We start from the raw sequence: 21008 nt of genomic DNA on the forward strand, positions 1-21008 counted from the left end.
TCACTCCCTACCCCTTACTCCTGGCAGCCTTAAGCCATTGATACACTTCACCCCATCCCACCTACTAAGCTACAGCAACCAACTCTTCTTTTATGTCGGGCAACCTTTCCCATCACTCACAATGATCCACACCATTTAGGTGGGAAAGATGGGTATTGCAGTCCAGCATATCTGGATGGTTCTAAGTCAGAGAAGGGCTGGATTTGAGCAACCAATTCCACTTTCTCTTACCTGTGAAAGGTTTTGCAAAGAGTTTCTGATTTCATGCAAGACTCGCCTCAACTGCATTTCAACAGTGGAGGGAGGGTTTATGGAATGAAACCGGTGGGGATGTCCAACATGCCTCAGCATATGAGGGCAGCCAAAAGGAGAGGGCAACCCCCCACAGGAAGAGCCAGGGGTGCTCGGGATGCTGTGTGCACTAAATGTCCTTGTGTGGCCCTGGAAGTGCCGGTCTGGACCATCAGAACGGAGAGAATGCAGCGAACACGATGACTGAGACATGCATGGCGGGAGGTGCAAAGGGCAGCTCTGTATTCTGCTGTGAGAGAACTCATCTGGCCCCTTGTTTCCAGCAGGCTGGGAAAGTTCCCTCCTCTTGGGTGAAGGAGCAATGTGGAGGGTGGATTTACACAGAGGAGGAGAGCTCCTGTTAACGTCTCTGAAGCATGTTTCTTCTGGGGTATTTTCCTTCCCAGGATCCTCCTCGGTGTCATACTTGAACATAAAAGAGGGAGGGCCACATAACATCTGCTTGCCTGGCGTTAGCTGGAGATTGACAGAGGAAACCACTCGCACCGGGCTGAGAAGAGTGGTTGGGAGGGACTGGGAACGTCTAAGAGGATAACCCAGTTCAGGATCCTGACGCCTGCTTTTAAAAAGAAGGTCCCTGGATTTGAGCAGGGGACGACCAGTTCTGGGATTGGAAGACCCACCGTCCTTCCTCTGGGCTCTCTGCAAAGCAATATTCACCCGCTCCACAGAAGAAGGAGAGGAACTGCTACTTTCTAGAGATGACACTGATTTGAGAATATGGTGAGTTTTATACGGAGGGAACTCGTATTCACTGCTCTTATCTACATCACTCTCTTCGCTGCTTCCATCCAAAGCCTCAGATTCTGCTTCGTTTCTTCTCTCTAAGCCGCCCCTGCCAAACTCTTCCCCTTTGCCACTTGAAGAAAGTCCACCCTGATGTTCCGACACGTCCTGGCCTCCTGCATCCACCTCAGATACTGCTTCCTTCCCCTGTCGCTCCACTTCCAGGAGGAGGAATTTCTCCTCGTCAAGCTCGCTGAAACAGAACTCTGGTTCGGCAACTGGCGTCTTGAGCTCTTCACTACAGGATGTCACGGTGGTCTCGCTGTCACAGCTATCCGCGCTGCTTCCCATGGCCTGCAACGAGTCGTGCCCCTACGGAGAACGCATGGACAGAAGGCGAGGGAAGAGGCCAGAATGAGAAACAGAAAAGAAATCATGAAAAAGATGATTCTAGTATCCAGCACAGTTCTTATATCCACAGCATACATTGCTAAATGACGTAATTTTATCTGGAGATAAAATTTCAGGTAACTTTTCACTGGGATTCATTTTCACTTTCTCCAGGCAGCTGCTTACACCATTTGGCTGGCTCTGACAAATTCACAGAGACCCACGAAGGCAGTTCTTTAAACCTCCATGGACCACGCAAAGCTTTCTTTGCTCAAGACAAGTTTTTCTGGATCTCGGGGCATTTTTTTCAGACAGGCAGAATACGATCCATTTCCTCCTTGACAAGTTGCTGTTTCACCTGCTTCAAAGCCAACAGACAGAAAGTAAGAGATATGCCTTTGGAGTCGAACGCTGCCTGTTTAGCACCGTGGTTCTCTATGACAAGGCAAGCGAAGCCTAAGACACAGTTTAGAAGCAGAACTAAATCGTAACAGGCAAACTTTAGTGAATCACGGAACTGACCCAGTTCCTTGCTGCAAGAGGAGATGTCGGAATTGTCGTGAAGTTTTATACTCAGTAAAACTCCTCATACAAAGAAGTACGTCTCTATTCTACACCGAGATCAGAAATTAAGCTAATTGTCAGTACAGACTAAATTATTCCATTACTTAATGTAAGTAAGAAGAAAGCTATCAATATTAGCATTATCAATATTATTAAACCTGGACAATATAGATACATATGCTCCATGTTGCCATTTCTTACAACATAAAGACATTTCAATAATATGTTAAAGGACTGAGCTAGTTGTTTATTAATACTTCATGGACTTTTTCTCTTTTTTTTAAAGTTTTAATTCATTTTTATCAGTACAGTCCTCACTTAGTGACCACAATTGGGACCAGCAACTCTGTCGCTAAGCACCACGGTTGCTAAGCAGAGCATCATGTGACTGTGATGGATTTATGTCACTTCCACTGCAGTCGTTAAGCAAATCACCAGTGTCATTAAGTGAGACATCACGTGACTGCAACTTTTCCTGCTGCCTTCTCCATTGACTCTGTCCCAAGCCAGCTGTGAAGCACACAAATGGCAATCACATGACTGCTGGACACTGCGACAGTTGTGAATAACCGCTGGTTCCGAAGTGCCTGAACGTCAAACACGTGACAGCGGGGAGCACTGCAACAGTTCTAAGTGCAAGGATTGGCCGTAAAGTTACTTTTTCAGCACCATCATTAACTTTGAATGGTTGCTTAATGAGGTGGTCGGTAAGCAAGGACTACCTGTATATATATTTTTCTTTTTGATTGCATCATGTTGTACTGTGTTTATTTTTGTTTGTTAAATTTCACTGATAACATTTTTTAATTACTTAAAAAGCATTCTTAATTTTAATTGTAAAAAATATTGGGGGCCATAAGCTATGAGAATCTGGAAATTATCATTGCCATAATTTTGAAAACTGTTATCAAGACTGGTAAAAAAAAATAGTTCCACTTTTTTAACTTGACAAGGTCTTGACATTATCTAAAGGTAGATGGGAAATTCTAGAGAAACTTGACATATAATGGACTTATTCTTCCAACTCTGCTTATCTCCTGTTTCCAGACTCATCATTTGTTTACCCCTTTTTTGACCCCTGAAGTCCCAAGCAGTCTGGAACTGAAAGACAGCCTTCTTGCCCTTGTGCTAACCTACGTCCCCCTCCTCCAGAGCCTTTCTTTTCTGTGCTTTTTCAAATAAAGCCTGGCAGTCAGGAGTGATTTGTCTCTAAAGACGGAGAACCTCCACCCCTTTTCTTTGTGTCCTCAGCACTGCAGCTGAGTTATACAATCTCCCATTCCAAAGAAGAACTGGGTACATGGAGTCCCCAAAGTTCAACAGTCTTCCGGGCTAAACCGCTGGGTCTGCACACATGCTTTGTCTGTTTTCCTCTTGGCTTCTCTGTTAGGCATCAGGCAGAGCAATCGTTTATGCCATATAGTCCATGGAAGCAGGAAACCAAGTAAGACAAAGAAGTAATAGTCAGGAAGTAGGACACCCAGACCCTGCAGTCCTAAATACAACTCTGGGATGGGAGGGAGTCAAAGAGAAACATAAGCCAGAGAGAGAGAGATGGAGAGAGAGAGAGAGAGAGAGAGAAAGAGAGAGAGAGAGAGATTGCATGACTGCAGTGGAGTCAGTTCCGTGATTCACTGTACAGTCCAGTTCCCTGTTAATACAGATAGTAGTCAGTGAAGGGAATAAGCCAGGAGCAAGAGAAATAAATCCACAATTTAAAAAGCAAGTATGCTTCCTATTTTTCTGACTTGATAGTGACATCAAATCCTTCCTAAGTAGTGAGTTTAATAGATCTTATTTCTGAGTAAATACATTCAGGATTACACTACATATTTCCTTTTTTAAGATCGATTTAGATCTTTTTTCCGCCTTTATAAACCTGTTTTCCAAGGGCATAGGCTATTTACAAATCTGTCTTTACCAGCCCACCTTGGGCAAACTTTGGACTCTTAAGAAAATTCCTTTTGACTTTCCAGTCTACTCCAATGACTTCCTTCTCTAAAGCAGAAAAATATTGGTGCAGAAAATTTTGCAACTGTGAGTCTTAACCATAATCTTCACCCATCTGTGCACTTTACCCTGAAGCTAACTTGGTTCACTTTCCCTACCCTGAGCAATGGGGGCCTGCTGTGCAGCAGACAGATCTGGGCTCAAAGGGTTGTTTTGCATAGGGTGGGAAGCAGATCCATATGCTCCCTTGCCATCACTGCTCTAAAGTGATATATCTGCTTGCTTCAGTTTGACTGGTATAAAATGGGTTTCTGCTGGAGCCATCTCCAAACTTAATGGGCCATAAAGTGAGTCATGTGCCAAAGAGTTGTAGGGCAGAGTGCTTCTGTTCAGTGTTCTACTAAACAAAACATGTGAGAATGGAAGATGGGTAGAAAGCAAGATGTTTTTGGCTCCGATTTATTTCCCACTCACCAGCCACTACTAATGGCAGGTATTCAACAGAAACACAGCCTTCTTGGTAACAGCATCAATGTCATGGCATGCTCTTTCCCAACGAAGTTTACCAACTGTGGAGTCCTTGGTGCTCCCTGAGCTTGGTTGTTTGTTTGCAGACGTTTTGTTGCCTGACTAGGCAACATCTTCAGTGCTAGAAGGAAGTGGGGTTTGCTCCCTGTTTATATACCTAGACAAGCTGCTGTACATAAACAGAGAGCAAACCCCACTCCCTTCTAGCACTGAAGATGTTGCCTAGTCGGGCAACAAAACGTCTGCAAGCAAACAACCAAGCTCAGGGAGCACCAAGGACTCCACATTTCAACTCTGAGCTACAGATATTCTCTTCTATTGAAGTCTACCAAGCCATGGCATATACTTTTAGGATCAAGGGAATAACCTGGCATTTCCAGAAATATTGGGCTGATTAAGTTAAACTTTTAAAAACTCTTCCCTATTCCAGTGCTATAATTTATGATGCTCTTTTTCTATATAGGGCGATGCAGTTGTGAGGACTGCATTTTTATGCTGCTGCTGATGTATTTGCCATCTGGAGAATGATGAACACATCTTGCAATCGCAGTGAAAAAGAAATAGGAAATGCCAGCTCTTGTAGCTAGAAGGCCCTACTGCAGTTCATTCCAATCATCCCGGTACAAAGGAAACGCCCTGTTACTGAATTAGAACCCTAGAAAGCAAGACCTTCCCCACATTTCCCCTAGGTGTGCCAAAGGGTCTCCTTGCTCACACTACAGACTGCTAAGAATGGGGAAAGCAGAAAAGAAGCAATCCAAGAAATTTACCTGCAGCTGACTGAGCAAGAAGCAGTCAGTGGAAGAATCTTCTGCAAAGCCACTGCTGTCAGAATGCTGACTTGCTGATCGCAAGAGCTGATCTATTGATGGGGATGGGAGAAACAGGAAGACAGATAAAAATGTTAAATGCTCATCAGATCTTCCAACACATACACAATCCTCTGTTTAGCTGTCAAGAGGATATGTGCATTTATTCATACAGCTGAGAGCCCTGATCTACCAACCCCAAAGCTGGCTCTGACTCTCAGCTTTCAGGCAAAGCCTGATCGTTTCTCTGGCTCTGTTTAGCCCTTAATTGGGCCTTTAGCCAGTTAATTTTTTTCTTTACATTGTATGATGATACTTTTATCCCACCTTATCCCAAGGTGTTCAAAGCAGCATTCTTGGGGCCACCCGTGATTTTATTCTCAAGACAACGTTCTGGGGTAGACTGGACTGAGTGTTAGGAGGTGACCCAAAGTGAGCTAATGAAGTTCTCTGGTTAAGACTGGACTTTGAACCTGGGTCTCTCAACTCACAACATATTAACTCATGGAACATCTTCCTCCGAGAAATTAGACTTGCCCTGACCCTGTTGACCTTTTGCAAGACACTAAAAACCTGGCTTTGCCATCGAGCCTTGGGTCCTGATAGCATGGGTAAGCCTGTTTCATGGCTAGTTTGAGTGTTTCTAAGTGTTCTCAGCTGCTGTTTTTATGTCATTTTTGTTGTTTTTAATTCTGGTTGTTTTTAATTGTTTTTTATTCTGTTTTAATTGTGAGCCACCCAGTCATGTATATGAGATGGGAGGCTCATAAATTTACTAAATAATTAAATATTAACTGCACAGAGTGTATTTTTAAGTATTATTTTTAATCTTAGTTTCAGTGGCACATTGCATCCTTAAATGGATACTGTATCCATGTACATACAGAATATGTATAAATACTTACTGCATCTGAATTAATAAATAAGATATTGTATCTTAATGTTCTTTTTAAGTATTTTTCAAAAGCATACTGAGTATTTTTTAACTTAAAAGTAGGAGAATCCTATTTTGAATTAAGCTTTTTTTTTTTTTAAGAGATTCCAAGTCACGTACTTTCTTGAGGGTAAACAAAAGTGACACACCTCTTATAGAGTACAGAGCCCCAACCAAAGAAGAGACACAGAAGCAATTGTTCAGCTGGGACTGAAGCAGGCTAAGCTTAGAACTGGGCAGAACTTATATCCCCTTCAAGCCAACCCAAGCTTTGCTCAGCATGCTGCATGCTGGAGCCTCACCCACAGTCCCTCCAGCTGATGGTGGTGGAGCAAAAGCATTTGGGAAAACAGCCTGTGTTCTGTGTGGGGCAGACTTTAAAACATTCCAACAGGACCAGCATATACAAAAGAAGCCACAGAGTGGCGATTTTCAACAAAGGACTCACAGTATAGACACATTTAAAATGTACGGCTAGAGTAAATACTTTTGGTGACCCAAATGCTGCCCTGCTTTTCACGCTCCTGGACTAAATTGCTTTTAAAAACTGTACAGTTTATAAGGAATGGGGTGATAAGCGGGCTGTGGACATTTCTGAACTTTCAGAAAGTTAACAGTTTTACATCTTTGAGACCAAACATATTTTTTAAAAAAAATCAGACCAAATGAAGGAGAATCCAAAGTGCTCTAGAGTCTTCAAGAACAGATAAGAGTAAATTAAAGTCAGTTTTTATGTACTGAAAACACATCCTCAGAAGTTATTAATATGTCGCTTCTAACTGTAAATAATCTGATTATTTACACAAACACATAGCTCAGAGATGAACAGCAGTTAGTTTTGGGGGAAGACTTCCAAATCTGTCCTCCCTATTAGAAGAATGTTGGGCTTATTTTGTGTGGTTTTAAAATATAACACAGATGGCGCTCTTGTAATCAAAATAAATAAAACACAGCAAGGCACTTTGCTGCTTTTGAACCTCAGCTTGCACGTATATGTGTCTGTGTATATATGGTATGTCTCTCTCTCTTTCTCATTAATGAGCTACCAATGGATTTTCATGTTGCAGAGATAATGTGCTAGGAATTCCATTAAAAACAAGAAGGGTGCTCAGAAGGAGAATGTCCCAACACAGAGTACTGCGTTGTCACAGGCAAGATATCAACCCCCAAATATTGCTCCAGAAACCATGATCATGGATCATCTACACCAAAGAGCTGTCAGAACTGCAGCCATTCTTCACATAACATAAGCTCTTAGAGGGTTCTAATTGTGCCTTTAAGGTTTGAAGAGCTCATGATACAATGGGCTGAATCTAGCCTTTCTTTCTGCCACTGGCAGCATCCCACAAATGGAATTTACTACTGGCAGCAAAAAGGGAGAGCAGAAGAGGCGATTTTATCCAGAACAGCAGATCCGTAGGGCTTAGGAAGTGGGGTGGGGGGAATTTCATGAAAGTTGCCTTCCCTATTCCACTAGTGGACACTCTCTGTTGAATAAGCACCATTCCACAGATGAAGCAACCATGTCAGTTTGTGTATACTTGTATGTGTAGGCATGCACATGCACACACACATATATAAATAGAACATGCTATATATAAATAGAATGTGCTATGCAGATGTGCATATCTTTTCAATAACTGAAATAACTAAGCAAATGCAAGTGGAGGGAATCAATAACCAATTTCATTCCACTCTGTGCTAAAGCCTACCCTTGTAATTCTAATGAATATGTTATGGTTTGAAGGTGTCTGCCCCAGAAAACATCCTATAAAGTTCTCTGAAATGTCCCACTATGTTCAACGCATCCTGCTCAGTAATACAGCTCTGCCGAAAGAAAGCAGCTGTCATGAGTGCCGTTGAGCTGAAGTCATCAGCGCAATGGCACACATGACAATAGTAAGGAAACAGGGGAAGGGGCTCAAGATAAGTAGCCATCAACTCGCAACGACTGAAGGTCAAGAAACAATAGCTAAACGGATCGCGGAGCACACCCAAGCCATTAGCGCTAATACAACGGAGATCGCCCAGCTGACAGCAATCACCGGAGGAATAGAGAAACCGATGATGGGCGATCCCGGAACGCCAGCGGGGCCTCGCAACCTCTCACCCACCGGCAAGTCAACGTATTGGACAAAGGGGGGTGACGTGACCGCGAGTGAGGGGGCGCTGACCGGCGCGGGGTATTTAAACCCCGCACCGGCGCGCTCCTGTCACTCTCAGCTTTTTTCCGATGCTGTACCTGCGCTGTGAATAAACCAGAGCCTGTTCCGCCGAACCAGTGTCTGAGCATTATTCAGAGGTAGGCAGCGCATGACAGCAGCTCTTTGGGTGTGTCAGACTGCAATCTTCCTCATCACAGCTTTAAGAACGAAACAACAGCTCTGCCAGATCAGGCCAACACCCATCTTTGTGTTTCTCTCCAAGACCTGCTTCACAAGAAGTAGAATATGGACTTAACCTTCTCCATCCATTGCTCCTCTGCAACTGGTACTTGGAGGCAGGCTGTCCTGAATACCTAGGTAACACTGAATGTTCAAGACTATTAGCCTTCATTAAGTATTCCATGAATTTATCCCATCCCCTTTTAAAGCCATCCAAAATAATGGCCATTATCACATCCTATGATAAAGAATTCCACAGGTTAATTATGAGCTGTGAGAAGTATTTTCTTCTGTCTGTTTTAAATTTCCTTCCAATCAGTTTCCCCAGATAGTTCCTGGTTCTAGTCTTTTGAGAAAGGGAGAAACTCTTGTCTCCTTCTCCATACCATACATGATTTTATATATCTGAATAATTAATTAATAAATAGATAGATAGATAGATAAATAGATAAATAAAATAATCCCCATGATTCTAAGCTAAACTGTCCCAAACTTTCTAACCAAGATTGAGCCCCTTGATCATTTTGGCTTCCATCTTCTGTACCTTTTCCAACTCTACTATATTGTTTTTCGAACATGGCAACCAGAACTATACAAAGTAATCCAGCTGTAGATACACTATAAATGTTATCAGGGCATTACAGCGTTGTCAGTTTTAGTTTCAGTCCCTTTCCTAATTATTTGTAGCATGAAATTTGCCTTTTTTACAGCTTCTGCATACTAAGTGTTTATACATTTTTACCGAGCTATCCACTATGTCCCAAATAACTTTTTCTTGTTTAGCTATAGAAGATTATTCTGCACCTGTCCTTTTTGTTCAACGTGGACCATGATACCCTTATTTAAATGAAACTGTATTTGCTACTTGGTTGACCATTCACCTAGCTTAAACAGATCCTTCTATAATTCTTCACTTTTGGCTTTCACCCCCCTGAGTAGTTTGGAATCATATGCAAACTTGGTCAGTTCGCTGCTTACCCATGTTAAGATGAGAAAGTTAAAAAGAACCTGTCCCAATACAGATCCTCGAGGTACTTTACCTTTTGTGACCATAGCAACCTATAAAAGGGCACTGCTGTTAAGTTTACACAAGAACTTTTGTTAAGGAACTCTGTCAAAGGCTTTCTGAAAATTCAACGTACAGGGTCAATGGGGTCACCTGTAATTGCATGCCTGTTGACTCACTCAATAACTAGAACGTGGTTTTTGCAGAATCGATGCTGATTTTGCTTCAGAATTTTAAAATTCTGTTCCACCAATTTGCTCCAAACAATTAGGATGACTAGCCTTCCGTTTCCCAGATCTCTCTTTGGTCAATTTAGCCAACTGTCAAACTGCTATGAAGGAGGGAATATGTGGAATCTTCTTCCCCCTGAGATGAGGTTGGCTTCATTGCTTCCGAGCTTCCAAAGGTCCCTCAAGACTTGGCTGTATCAGCAGGTCTGGGGACCCCAGGGGACAGGTGAGCTAGTGAGATGGCTCTGTTATTATTAACATCCCTTTGCCTTTTTGTTTTAGCTCCATTTTTTATAGTTTTTATGTTTTTAATTGTTCATAATTATAATATTTTTAGGTATTTATTGCTGTTTTAACTTGTTGTAAGCTGCCCAGAGTTGCTTGTGAAAGTGAGATGGGTGGTTATATAAATTAGATAAATAAATAAATAATGCAACATATGTAGACAACACCTGGTTGGGCAAGGCTGCTCTTATCTACACTTGCTTAGAAACCAGTCTGTTGTCCCTACAGTGGGAAGACAGGGGGTGGGGAGAGGGAGGCTAACTTAGAACAAGCCTACCAGCATTTTTTTTTTAAATCCTAGCTACCTTATTAGAATTAGTCTGCATAAAGAAACTAAGTCCTAAGTAAAAACCTGGACCATAACTGCCCAGATTCTCCTTGCTAGAACTTCTAACATGACATTCTAGAATTGTATCTTGTTGGGCAAATGTCTATTCATATACAGGACTTATTCCCTAGTACTGGACTTTATCTCCCCGCTCTGTCTAACCCTAGCCTGGAAATAAAAATGGGATGTCAACCAACATGCTGTGCATTATTTTTGTTCCTGTAACTTACAAGAAATAGGAAAAGCTGAAGACTTGTATGTGTGAAAAATCACTGCATGTATCTCCACTATTCAACAGGACCAACAATGGAATAAAAAAGGTGTTAGGCTGGGAATATGCAAGTTAAAGTTCCGTTAAAAAATGAAGGGCTCAGGAGTATGCTGGGTAAAACATAGGAAGCAAAGATAAAAGGCAGAGAAGAAGATTCTACATATTCAAACCTGAGCTTTTAGAGGGAAGTGACAAAAAAAATGGTCAAGGTCATGGCTTCTAAGTTAGCTCAAACAAAATGCTAGTTTTAATCATTCCTGAATTTCAGGGTATAGACCCACTGTTCCATCTTAGTAAGGATATACTCTGCATCCAGGAAAAAGTCAGCTTTGGTCCAGGGCTCTTCTAGACTAAAGGATTTTAGGAAACCAAAACTTTAAGGATTGCCGCTAGCCAGAATAAAAGATGCTAAATCCCCAATGATCAGACAAACCTGTTTAGTATAAAGCAGAATCACACAGGCATTTTTCTGTTCTAAACTTTCAAGATATTTGGATGTTACTTTTTTCCTTGCACAGTTAGAGATTTTTAAATGTGTATCTGAACTTTGGCAAATACCAACAGACCAAACTTCATGGCCTGCATAAGTTATACCCATCAGGCCATCCATGAATTAAAAAATAGCAGTAATTTCCTGAATCAAGGTTTCTTCAGCTAGTGAACATTGCCCATACTGAATATTTCAGCAACATTTCATGTTATAGCACATGGTGAATGAGACTTTTTGTTCCAGTCCTGCCCTTCACAAAAGGAAACCCTGTGAGAAAAACATACCTCTACTTGGACTATGTAACAACAAATACCACTGCTGAACACACAAAAGGCAAGTATGTTTTCCACTAATTATAATTCATTATCTAAAAAGAACATCATATTAAATGTATTGGAGAATTGAGCTTTTCCCCCCTGAACAATGTGTTACTAAGTTAAGCTGATTATGATGAAAGCTTACATTAAGAACAAAAATAAAACAGAAAACACAATTCATAAAATGGACAAGGCAAATTTAAAAGCCTTCTATTAATACAAGGAAATGGAATTAAATTCTGTGAATTTAACATAAAAATACTAACATTTTTATCTTTATGCCTAAGGCTTTTTTAAATAAGGAAGCACACCATTGAGACCGTGTACATTTTACTGAAACCCTATTAAATAAGTTGCGGATAGCAGCTACAGTCTGATCCTTGAATGAACAAACCTATCAAAAATACATTACCAGTTTAAGAAACAAAAAGAAAACAAAATCGAAGTAGTAGCTTTGTATAAGCTTTGTATAAGTCATAAGCCAACAGATAAAAATAATACATCTGTTGTGAACAGACTTACGAAATAAGCAGTGGAAACAGATTGAATGAGATAACCATCCAGAGAAATGCCAAGGGCTTTCACACAGCATTTATACCAAGCCTGAAGATTTCAAACTCACAGATTTAGTCTGGTAGTAAGCTAACTGTTTATTAAACACACTTGTAACTAAACTAAGCATATACAGTTAGATATGCACGTATCTAAGCTCCTGAGCCAGGACATACAAATACTTACTGCTGTTTTTCAACCTACTAAATGGCAGTCAGATTCTGAAGTGAAATTAGAGCTACATTTCATTCTATGTTCAAAGAAAAATATGATCTCTGTTGGTCAATTCCCTGATCAAAGAGTGGACAGGTATTCTCTTTGCTACTGTAGTAAAGGTATTCACTCATGAAGTAAATGTCCTCTAGAGCAGTGTTTCTCAACCCTGGCAACTTTAAGATATGTGGACTTCAACTCCCAGAATACCCCAGCCAGCATACAGTCCACACATCTTAAAATTGCCAAGGTTGAGAAACACTGCTCTAGACCATGGTGGTGCTCCTGGGATGCTTCCTTTCCATGCCATTACAGAACGAACCATATACTGGCAAAGAAAGAGGGAGAGGGCAACAATCTGCTTTGTTCTCCTGTCCTGAACAGCAGAGGGATGCAACTAACATGGACACCCAACAAAGATAAAAACTACATGAGCATCACCACAACCAGTCACCGCATGTTCTAATTTGGAAATAGAAGGTACATTTCTAGAACAGTCTTACTATGGAGGTAGCCCCACCGAACACACTTGAGACTTAATGCTTATGTTATATAGGGCTGTTCTGTCACATTATCTGAATGGCTGAACACAAAATACTTTTGTATTGTCAGCACTTGAAGAACAGTAACAAGCTGTATGTGCCATACGAATTTTGGTTTCAAGTATGTCATTTTAAGATTCAAAATGGTCACTTTAAATGACAGGGCATCATTGACTCATATAAATATATTACTTACATTTCTCTACCCTATAACTGATGGAAGAGTCAGAAAAGCCAAACCCTTAATTAAGGTTACAAGTTTGATCCATCCTCTATCATTCAGGATGCCATTTCACAAGAAAACACTATGATCTGAAATCTAATTGAAGGGCAGACTAGGAGCTTACGGGTGGGCCACTACTTAAAAAGCTTAAAGTACTTGGCTCGACATCCAGTGGTCAGGATATTTCAAGAGGAACAAGGAAAAAAAAATCTACTCACCTTTTTTTGTTTTGGTTAAAGCCAGTTGGCTTGTGTTAGGAGCATGTGGAATCTCTCCCTCTGTGCTTTGAATCTGCAGAAGAAAATCAATGCATTTTTAAACTTATGCTTATAGACAATAAGCTTTCTAGTGAATATGCATGACATTTATACCTTGCATAACTGGTTATTTAGCAGATTAACAACTCCAAATACAATAAACTTGGCAAGCCAAAGGATTCAGTTACTGCTGTTTATCATTGGTATATCTTTTTCAGACTTCCTGGAGTGATAATGTTGAAGTCGGAAAACAGAGGAACAATAAAATGTGAAAAGGCTATGACATCAGTAACTTAGGATAAAAGGATTATTTTTTTTTAGAACAATGATGCAGAGCAAAAAAAGAAAAAAAATAATCAACACAACTATCCCATGAGGTTTTCTTTTGGGAAACTTTTAGGCAAACAGAGAGCTGTTAAGCTCAGTAGGAGAGGGGGGGGGGAACAAAGGCTGTAAGGCTGACTGAAACTCAGAAAACCATGATAACTAGCTTGTGCATTTCACAAATCTCTTTTTCAGGGGCTATGTTTAAAAAAAGGAAGAAGGAAGAGGGGAAAGGAGAAAATATATTGTCTTTAGAGATTACTGTAGAAAATACCATCCGTCCCATGAGATAGCGAAGATAAGGTTTCTATTCTGCCTCCTAAAAAAACTGTCTCTACCGTTCTCTCTCAGTGCTCTACACCATCAAACCTAAGTAAGACTTCTGAAAAACCAGAAGCTACTGCAGACTGCTGTCCTTCTTAGTGGATGCCATGTACCTTTTTACTGTTTCAGAACATGGCAGATCCCTCATCCAACAATTACAAACTGAAAACACAACGTCTTACACTGGGAAGAACTGCAGGCTTCAGTTTGCATGCCCCTCTAGGAAGAAGTCTAGGTAGACTCCGGGAGACCATGCAGAGATGTCAGCTGCCTTGCCAAAGCGGACGGGGTGGGAAACATAGTACAAAGCAGCTCCTTTGTTTAAACAACAAGGAAGCTATTCTAAATTAATAACTAAATAAGCAGTTATTGAGCAACTCCCCCCAAACAACAAAAGGAAACTAGACAGGGGAAAGAGAAAAAACAAATGGTGTCCATTTTTTTGATGTATGAACAAGACAACTGATAACAGCCATCTAGACTATTAAAAGAAATTCATTCCATATGGAAAAATCCAATTAACTTTAAAATTGAGTAGAATAATTATAAAATGCAGGTTTCAAACACAAATATTTTGGATCAGATGATCCAAAGCTAACATATTCTTTAGATGAGCCTGAATCCAGGGAGGTATAGGTAAGTTTGGCAGCAATGGAGAACTGGGGAATTATAAATGCACAGAACTTCTAGGCTGAAAAGTCATATTTCCCCTCCTTCCAATAAGCAAACAAACAAGTAAATACCATGAATGCACATTGTGTGCGCACATACACCCAGCTAGCACAAGCTGCCAGGAACATAAGATGTTGCCTGTGGTCCCATTTATGTATGATTGCTCTGTTCATATTTCCCTTTGCCTGGAGTTTGGTCATTTTAAGAGTAAATATAAATTCATATATTGATTCATTCATCTCCCTCTATTGTTTTTTCTTTCTCCTTTTAAAGTTCCATTTGCCTCAGTACCTTCTTCCCTAAGATTCTGGATTCTTCTGCTTTGAAAACTGTACTTCTTCTTGATCACTGTGATGCTACCATTTTTCTTTTAAATATTTTATTGTTCTTAATTTTATCTTCAGAACCCTTTCCCAGGCACTGAAACGTACTAGCTCACCTCTGAAAGTTTAAAATAAAGTAGAAGGGATCTCTTCAGCAAAGGATCGTTACCTTGTCATGGTGCTGGAGCTTGAGTACCTCAATGATGCCATGAGCTAAACCGTGAAGGGCCACCCAAGACGGGAAGGTCATGACAGAGAGGTCAGACTAAATGCAATCCCTGGGGAAGGTAATGGCAACCTACCCCAGTATTCTTGCCGTGAAAACTAAATGGATCAGTACAACCAGAAATATGTCGGTATACCATCAGAAGATGAGACCCCCAGGTCGGAAGATGGTCAAAATGCTACTGGGGAGGAACAGAGGATGAGTTCAACTAGCCCCAGACGTGATGACGCAGCTAGCTCAAAGCCGAAAGGACGGCTAGCGGCCGACGGTGCTGGTGGTGAACAGCGAATCCGATGTTCTAAGGATCCATTGGAACCTGGAATGTAAGGTCTATGAGCCAGGGCAAATTGGATGTGGTTATTGGTGAGATGTCAAGATTAAAGATAGACATTCTGGGCGTCAGTGAACTGAAATGGACTGGAATGGGCCACTTCACATCAAATGACCACCAGATCTATTACTGTGGACAAGAGGACCATAGAAGAAATGGAGTAGCCTTCATAATTAATAGTAAAGTGGCTAAAGCAGTGCTTGGATACAATCCAAAAAACAACAGAATGATCTCAATTCAAATCCAGGGCAAGCCATCTAACATCACAGTGATCCAAATATATGCCCCAACCACAGATGCTGAAGAAGCTGAAGTAGAGCAGTTCTATGAGGATCTGCAGCACCTACTGGACAACACGCCTAAAAGAGATGTTATTTTCATCACGGGAGACTGGAATGCTAAGGTGGGCAGTCAAATGACACCTGGAATTACAGGTAAGCATGGCCTGGGAGAACAAAATGAAGCAGGACATAGGCTGATAGAATTTTGCCAAGACAACTCACTCTGCATAACAAACACTCTCTTCCAGCAACCTAAGAGACGGCTTTATACATGGACTACCCCAGATGGACAACACCAAAACCAGATTGACTACATCCTTTGCAGCCAAAGGTGGCGGACATCTATACAGTCGGTAAAAACAAGACCTGGAGCTGATTGTAGTTCCGATCACGAACTTCTTACTGCACAATTTAGGATCAGACTAAAGAGATTAGGGAAGACCCACAGATCAGCTAGATATGAGCTCACTAATATTCCTAAGGAATATGCAGTGGAGGTGAAGAATAGATTTAAGGGACTGGACTTAGTAGATAGGGTCCCAGAAGAACTATGGACAGAAGTCCGCAACGTTGTTCAAGAGGCGGCAACAAAATACATCCCAAAGAAAGAGAAAACCAAGAAGGCAAAATGGCTGTCTGCTGAGACACTAGAAGTAGCCCAAGAAAGAAGGAAAGCAAAAGGCAACAGTGATAGGGGGAGATATGCCCAATTAAATGCAAAATTCCAGAGGTTAGCCAGAAGAGATAAGGAATTATTTTTAAACAAGCAATGCGCGGAAGTGGAAGAAGACAATAGAATAGGAAGGACAAGAGACCTCTTCCAGAAAATTAGAACCATCGGAGGTAAATTCCAGGCAAAAATGGGTATGATCAAAAACAAAGATGGCAAGGACCTAACAGAAGAAGAAGAGATCAAGAAAAGGTGGCAAGAATATACAGAAGACCTGTATAGGAAGGATAACAATATCGGGGATAGCTTTGACGGTGTGGTCAGTGAGCTAGAGCCAGACATCCTGAAGAGTGAGGTTGAATGGGCCTTAAGAAGCATTGCTAATAACAAGGCAGCAGGAGACGACGGCATCCCAGCTGAACTGTTCAAAATCTTGCAAGATGATGCTGTCAAGGTAATGCATGCTATATGCCAGCAAATTTGGAAAACACAAGAATGGCCATCAGACTGGAAAAAATCAACTTATATCCCCATATCAAAAAAGGGAAACACTAAAGAATGTTCAAACTATCGAACAGTGGCACTCATTTCACATGCCAGTAAGGTAATGCTCAAGATCCTGCAAGGTAGACTTCAGCAATTCATGGAGCAAGAATTGCCAGATGTACAAGCTGGGTTTAGAAAAGGCAGAGGAACTAGGGACCAAATTGCCAATATCCGCTGGATAATGGAAAAAGCCAGGGAGTTTCAGAAAAACATCTATTTCTGTTTTATTGACTATTCCAAAGCCTTGGACTGCCAGAAGATCAAACCAGTCCATCCTCCAGGAAATAAAGGCAGACTGCTCACTTGAGGGAATGATATTAAAGGCAAAACTGAAATACTTTGGCCACATAATGAGAAGACACGACACCCTGGAGAAGATGCTGATGCTAGGGAGGGTGGAAGGCAAAAGGAAGAGGGGCCGACCAAGGGCAAGGTGGATGGATGATATTCTAGAGGTGACGGACTCGTCCCTGGGGGAGCTGGGGGTGTTGACGACTGACAGGAAGCTCTGGCGTGGGCTGGTCCATGAAGTCACAAAGAGTCGGAAGCGACTAAACAAATAAACAACAAAGAAGGGATCTAAATGAAAGTAATTCAAGCAGGGCCTTAAATAAAGCACAGAATTTCTTTGATTTCATTGGCTTTTAGGTACATTTACTTGTTATTTGCCCTCTCAGCATTATAGACATAGGACACATTTCTTCACTTTTTAAAAGCCCTCTGAAATCTAATAACACATAGAACTATAAATAGCACTTTTAATTACACAGAAGGTTACACTCAAAACGTGTAGACAAACTACAAGGACAAAACCTTTCCACAGTTATATTTAAGAGGCAGTCATTAACATAAACTTGAAACTCTAGAGTTTTTAATTCTAAAATACCAATTTCAATCTGGGGAATTGCAAGACATTTTAATATGAGTGGTTATTACTCTGGTTTTCAAACATTTCAAGGAGCAAAAAAGAGAGGAGTGTTCCAAGTGCCAGTAAAAAAAGACTTTATTAATCAAGCCTCACATATTTTGGCTAGAGACCTTTTTCAAGGGCACCATGAAAGAGAAATCTGAAAACATACATTAAACATTACAGTGTTTGTTACACTGTATAACTAACAGGTCAGAATACTTACTTGCTTTTTAAATTATAAAGATATAAAAATTGTATTATTACATAATTGTTTGTTTGTTTTCTATCCCATTATTTTTATAAATAACTCAAGGTGGCAAACATACCAAATACTCCTTCCTCTTCCTATTTTTCCCACAGCAACAACCCTGTCAGGTGGGTTGGGCTGAGAGAGAGGGACTGGCCCAAGGTCACCCAGCCGGCTTTCATGCCTAAGGCAGGACTAGAACTCACAGCCTCCTGGTTTCTAGCCCAGTGCCTTAACCACTAAACCAAACTGGCTCTCTACATCATAGACACATTGAAGTATACCTAAACATGGCTTATTCAATCTCCTTGAATCTAAAAATAAAGACAGATATCTCAAAAGCTGGCACATACTCATGCTATCAAGAGTAAGTTTTTTTTTTAAAGTATAAACATGCCAATATTTTTGGAGACCAAAAGTTCTTTTTAGATTTGTAGAATTAAAGAAGTCCTAAAAGTGAATGTTTTAACTGCCTTGCCATCTCCTGTATAACAAGTAACATGGTATTTGTATAAATGCATGTAACCCAATAACAAGACCATGATTTTAAGATGTTTTGACTTTTATTCTTGACAGCATGGCTAAACATTGACTGAACGTGTCAATGACATCAGAAGTACTCATGGTGGGACCTGTAAAATGGGTCCCCTTGATGATCTGAGACTATGGGGAGATCTAGACAGAGTAGGCCTTCCTCTTGATAGTCTGGGCCTAGAACACTGAAGGTTTTAACAGCCACTATAAACAACTTGAACTGGGTCTAGAAAGCAAGTGTTGAAATAGGGAAGCTATTTCAGTACAGGGGCATGGAGGGGGCCACCCTGCTGCATTCCAGGTCAGCTGCAGTTTCTGGATTATCAAGGTGACTATATAAGGATTGACTCCTTTATTACAATTAACATCCAGGCAGCTCTTTAGAATGGTATCTTAGGCTGCTTTCAGCAGATGACAAAGAGAAGCAACAGCTACATTTTTGTTCTTTGCACATTTTTGTCCTGAATAACTTGAATAGCTTGATTTCTGTACCTGTATTAATTATTAATACAGGTACAGAATTACAAAAATAATTATTAATTATTTACCACTTGTTTCTCTTTGATATCACTTGTGACTTTAACAATCTGACCCTGCCACAGGGCCATCTATTTTCAGCTGTATCCTATACAGTAGTAGATAATATTTACATCAGGTCACACGTACAAACACAATGACAAAGAAGAATAGCTTTGGGGAAGAAATCCAGCAGTCACTGTTTTTATTACACATAATTTCTCAGCTTCAATTGACTTCCCATATTGCTGGATTGGAGTAACTATGCATTAAGCCTTTTCCTGTGATAATAGGATTCCTATGGGTCCCTAGCAGCTACATAAATATTAATAAAACTATAGCCACATATTTCTCCAGAAGTTATGGTTACTTGCCTATGATACTTCATCTGGTATCTATTTCCATTAAAGAAAATATTCTAGGTTCCTATGCTATCTAGGATCAGATGAATGAAAACAGTGAAGTATCACCCATCTAAGATAACAGGAGAGCCTGTTTGGTATAGTGGCTAAGGCACCAGGCTAGAAACCAAATGATCGTGAGTTCTAGTCCCACCTGAGGCACAAAGCCAGCTGTGTGACCTTGGGCCAGTCACTCTCTCTCAGCCCTAAGATGGAGGCAAGGGCAAGCCACTTCTGAAAAATCTTGCCAAGAAAACTGCAGGGACTTATCCAGGCAGTCACCAGGAGTCCACACTTACATGAAGGCACCAAAAACAAAAAAGATAACGGGGTCCAGTGAATCCTTAGTAATACTTAAAATATGATAGGGAAAATGTGGATCAACTATGTTAAAAAATCCATTTTTAATGGTTATTTCACCAAGAATATTGGAATACTTATTTCTGTTGTCTTTTCTATAGAAACTTCTATAAGTTTCTGTACATTCCAAAGGAATGCAAAAGTTTATTTGACAGTTCAGCCTGACTTGAGGGATTAATTTTACTTCAGTTTAGCTTCATGTGGACACAGGAGTTAATATACACTTGATACACATTTGCAACACTGATATTTTATTTATAAGCTTCTTCTGGGGAAAATATCCATACTATATATGGGGATATATTGGAGTCCTATCCTCAGAAAGCTTCATCCAGTTTGTTTGATTTGTGACTATACTGTAGACTGGTGAACCCCAATACTTCTGCTATTAAGCCAGAATGATTAAAATATAGCATGAAACACATACCAAAACAACAGAATGTACTGCTGTCAGTCCCATATCCTAGAGAATGGGTTCGGACTTAATTCTGAATACCGGTAAAAAGGGATTGTTGCTGGCAACCATATAACTACTCAGTCTCTTTCAATGAATGTGTGTTGGATCATGAATACTCTTACTACACTATCTGTCAGGCTTATTCAAGCTGTGCCCTCCAGATTCTTGGGAGGTCAAACTTCCATATTTATTCTCTCACCCTGACATGTTAGGGAACACATCTAGAAGGGGCCACTTATGGAAAGAAACCCTATGCAGAATGCCTACTCATAAGCAACTATCCACACACACTTCCTATGTGAGACAGGAGACCCTGTCTATTCAAGAGTCCTCTACCATACACAACAATCTGTCAGCATGCTTAATGTTGTAAGGCAGGATAGGAATCTTGGTGTCCCTGCCCAAATATTTTGTAGTACAACCTCCACTGTTCTTGCCCATTGGCCATACTGGTTGGACTATGCAAATTGTAGTAAAAAATCCGCAGAGCATTTAGTTGTATATACCTGCTGAATATGAGTAATGTCTGAACAGTGTTAGAAGCATTCCAAGAGGACAGTGTAGAAAGATAAGAA

At 40.7% G+C, this 21008-nt stretch overlaps 1 protein-coding gene across 2 annotated transcripts in view; it reads right to left on the reverse strand.

The window, feature by feature from the left end:
- ITPRID2 (ITPR interacting domain containing 2) overlaps positions 1-21008 on the reverse strand; it is a 74018-nt gene that overhangs the window by 16596 nt on the left and 36414 nt on the right. For both annotated transcript variants that reach the window (XM_063318106.1, XM_063318107.1), the window contains exons 9-11: positions 13273-13345; positions 5241-5332; positions 232-1410 (exon numbers count right to left, since the gene is read on the reverse strand). In XM_063318106.1, the coding sequence (XP_063174176.1) occupies positions 232-1410; positions 5241-5332; positions 13273-13345 (1344 nt within the window). The remainder of the gene's footprint in view (positions 1-231; positions 1411-5240; positions 5333-13272; positions 13346-21008) is intronic.

The sequence above is a fragment of the Candoia aspera genome, chromosome 1 (genome assembly GCF_035149785.1).
Source record: "Candoia aspera isolate rCanAsp1 chromosome 1, rCanAsp1.hap2, whole genome shotgun sequence".
Lineage (NCBI taxonomy): Eukaryota > Metazoa > Chordata > Lepidosauria > Squamata > Boidae > Candoia > Candoia aspera.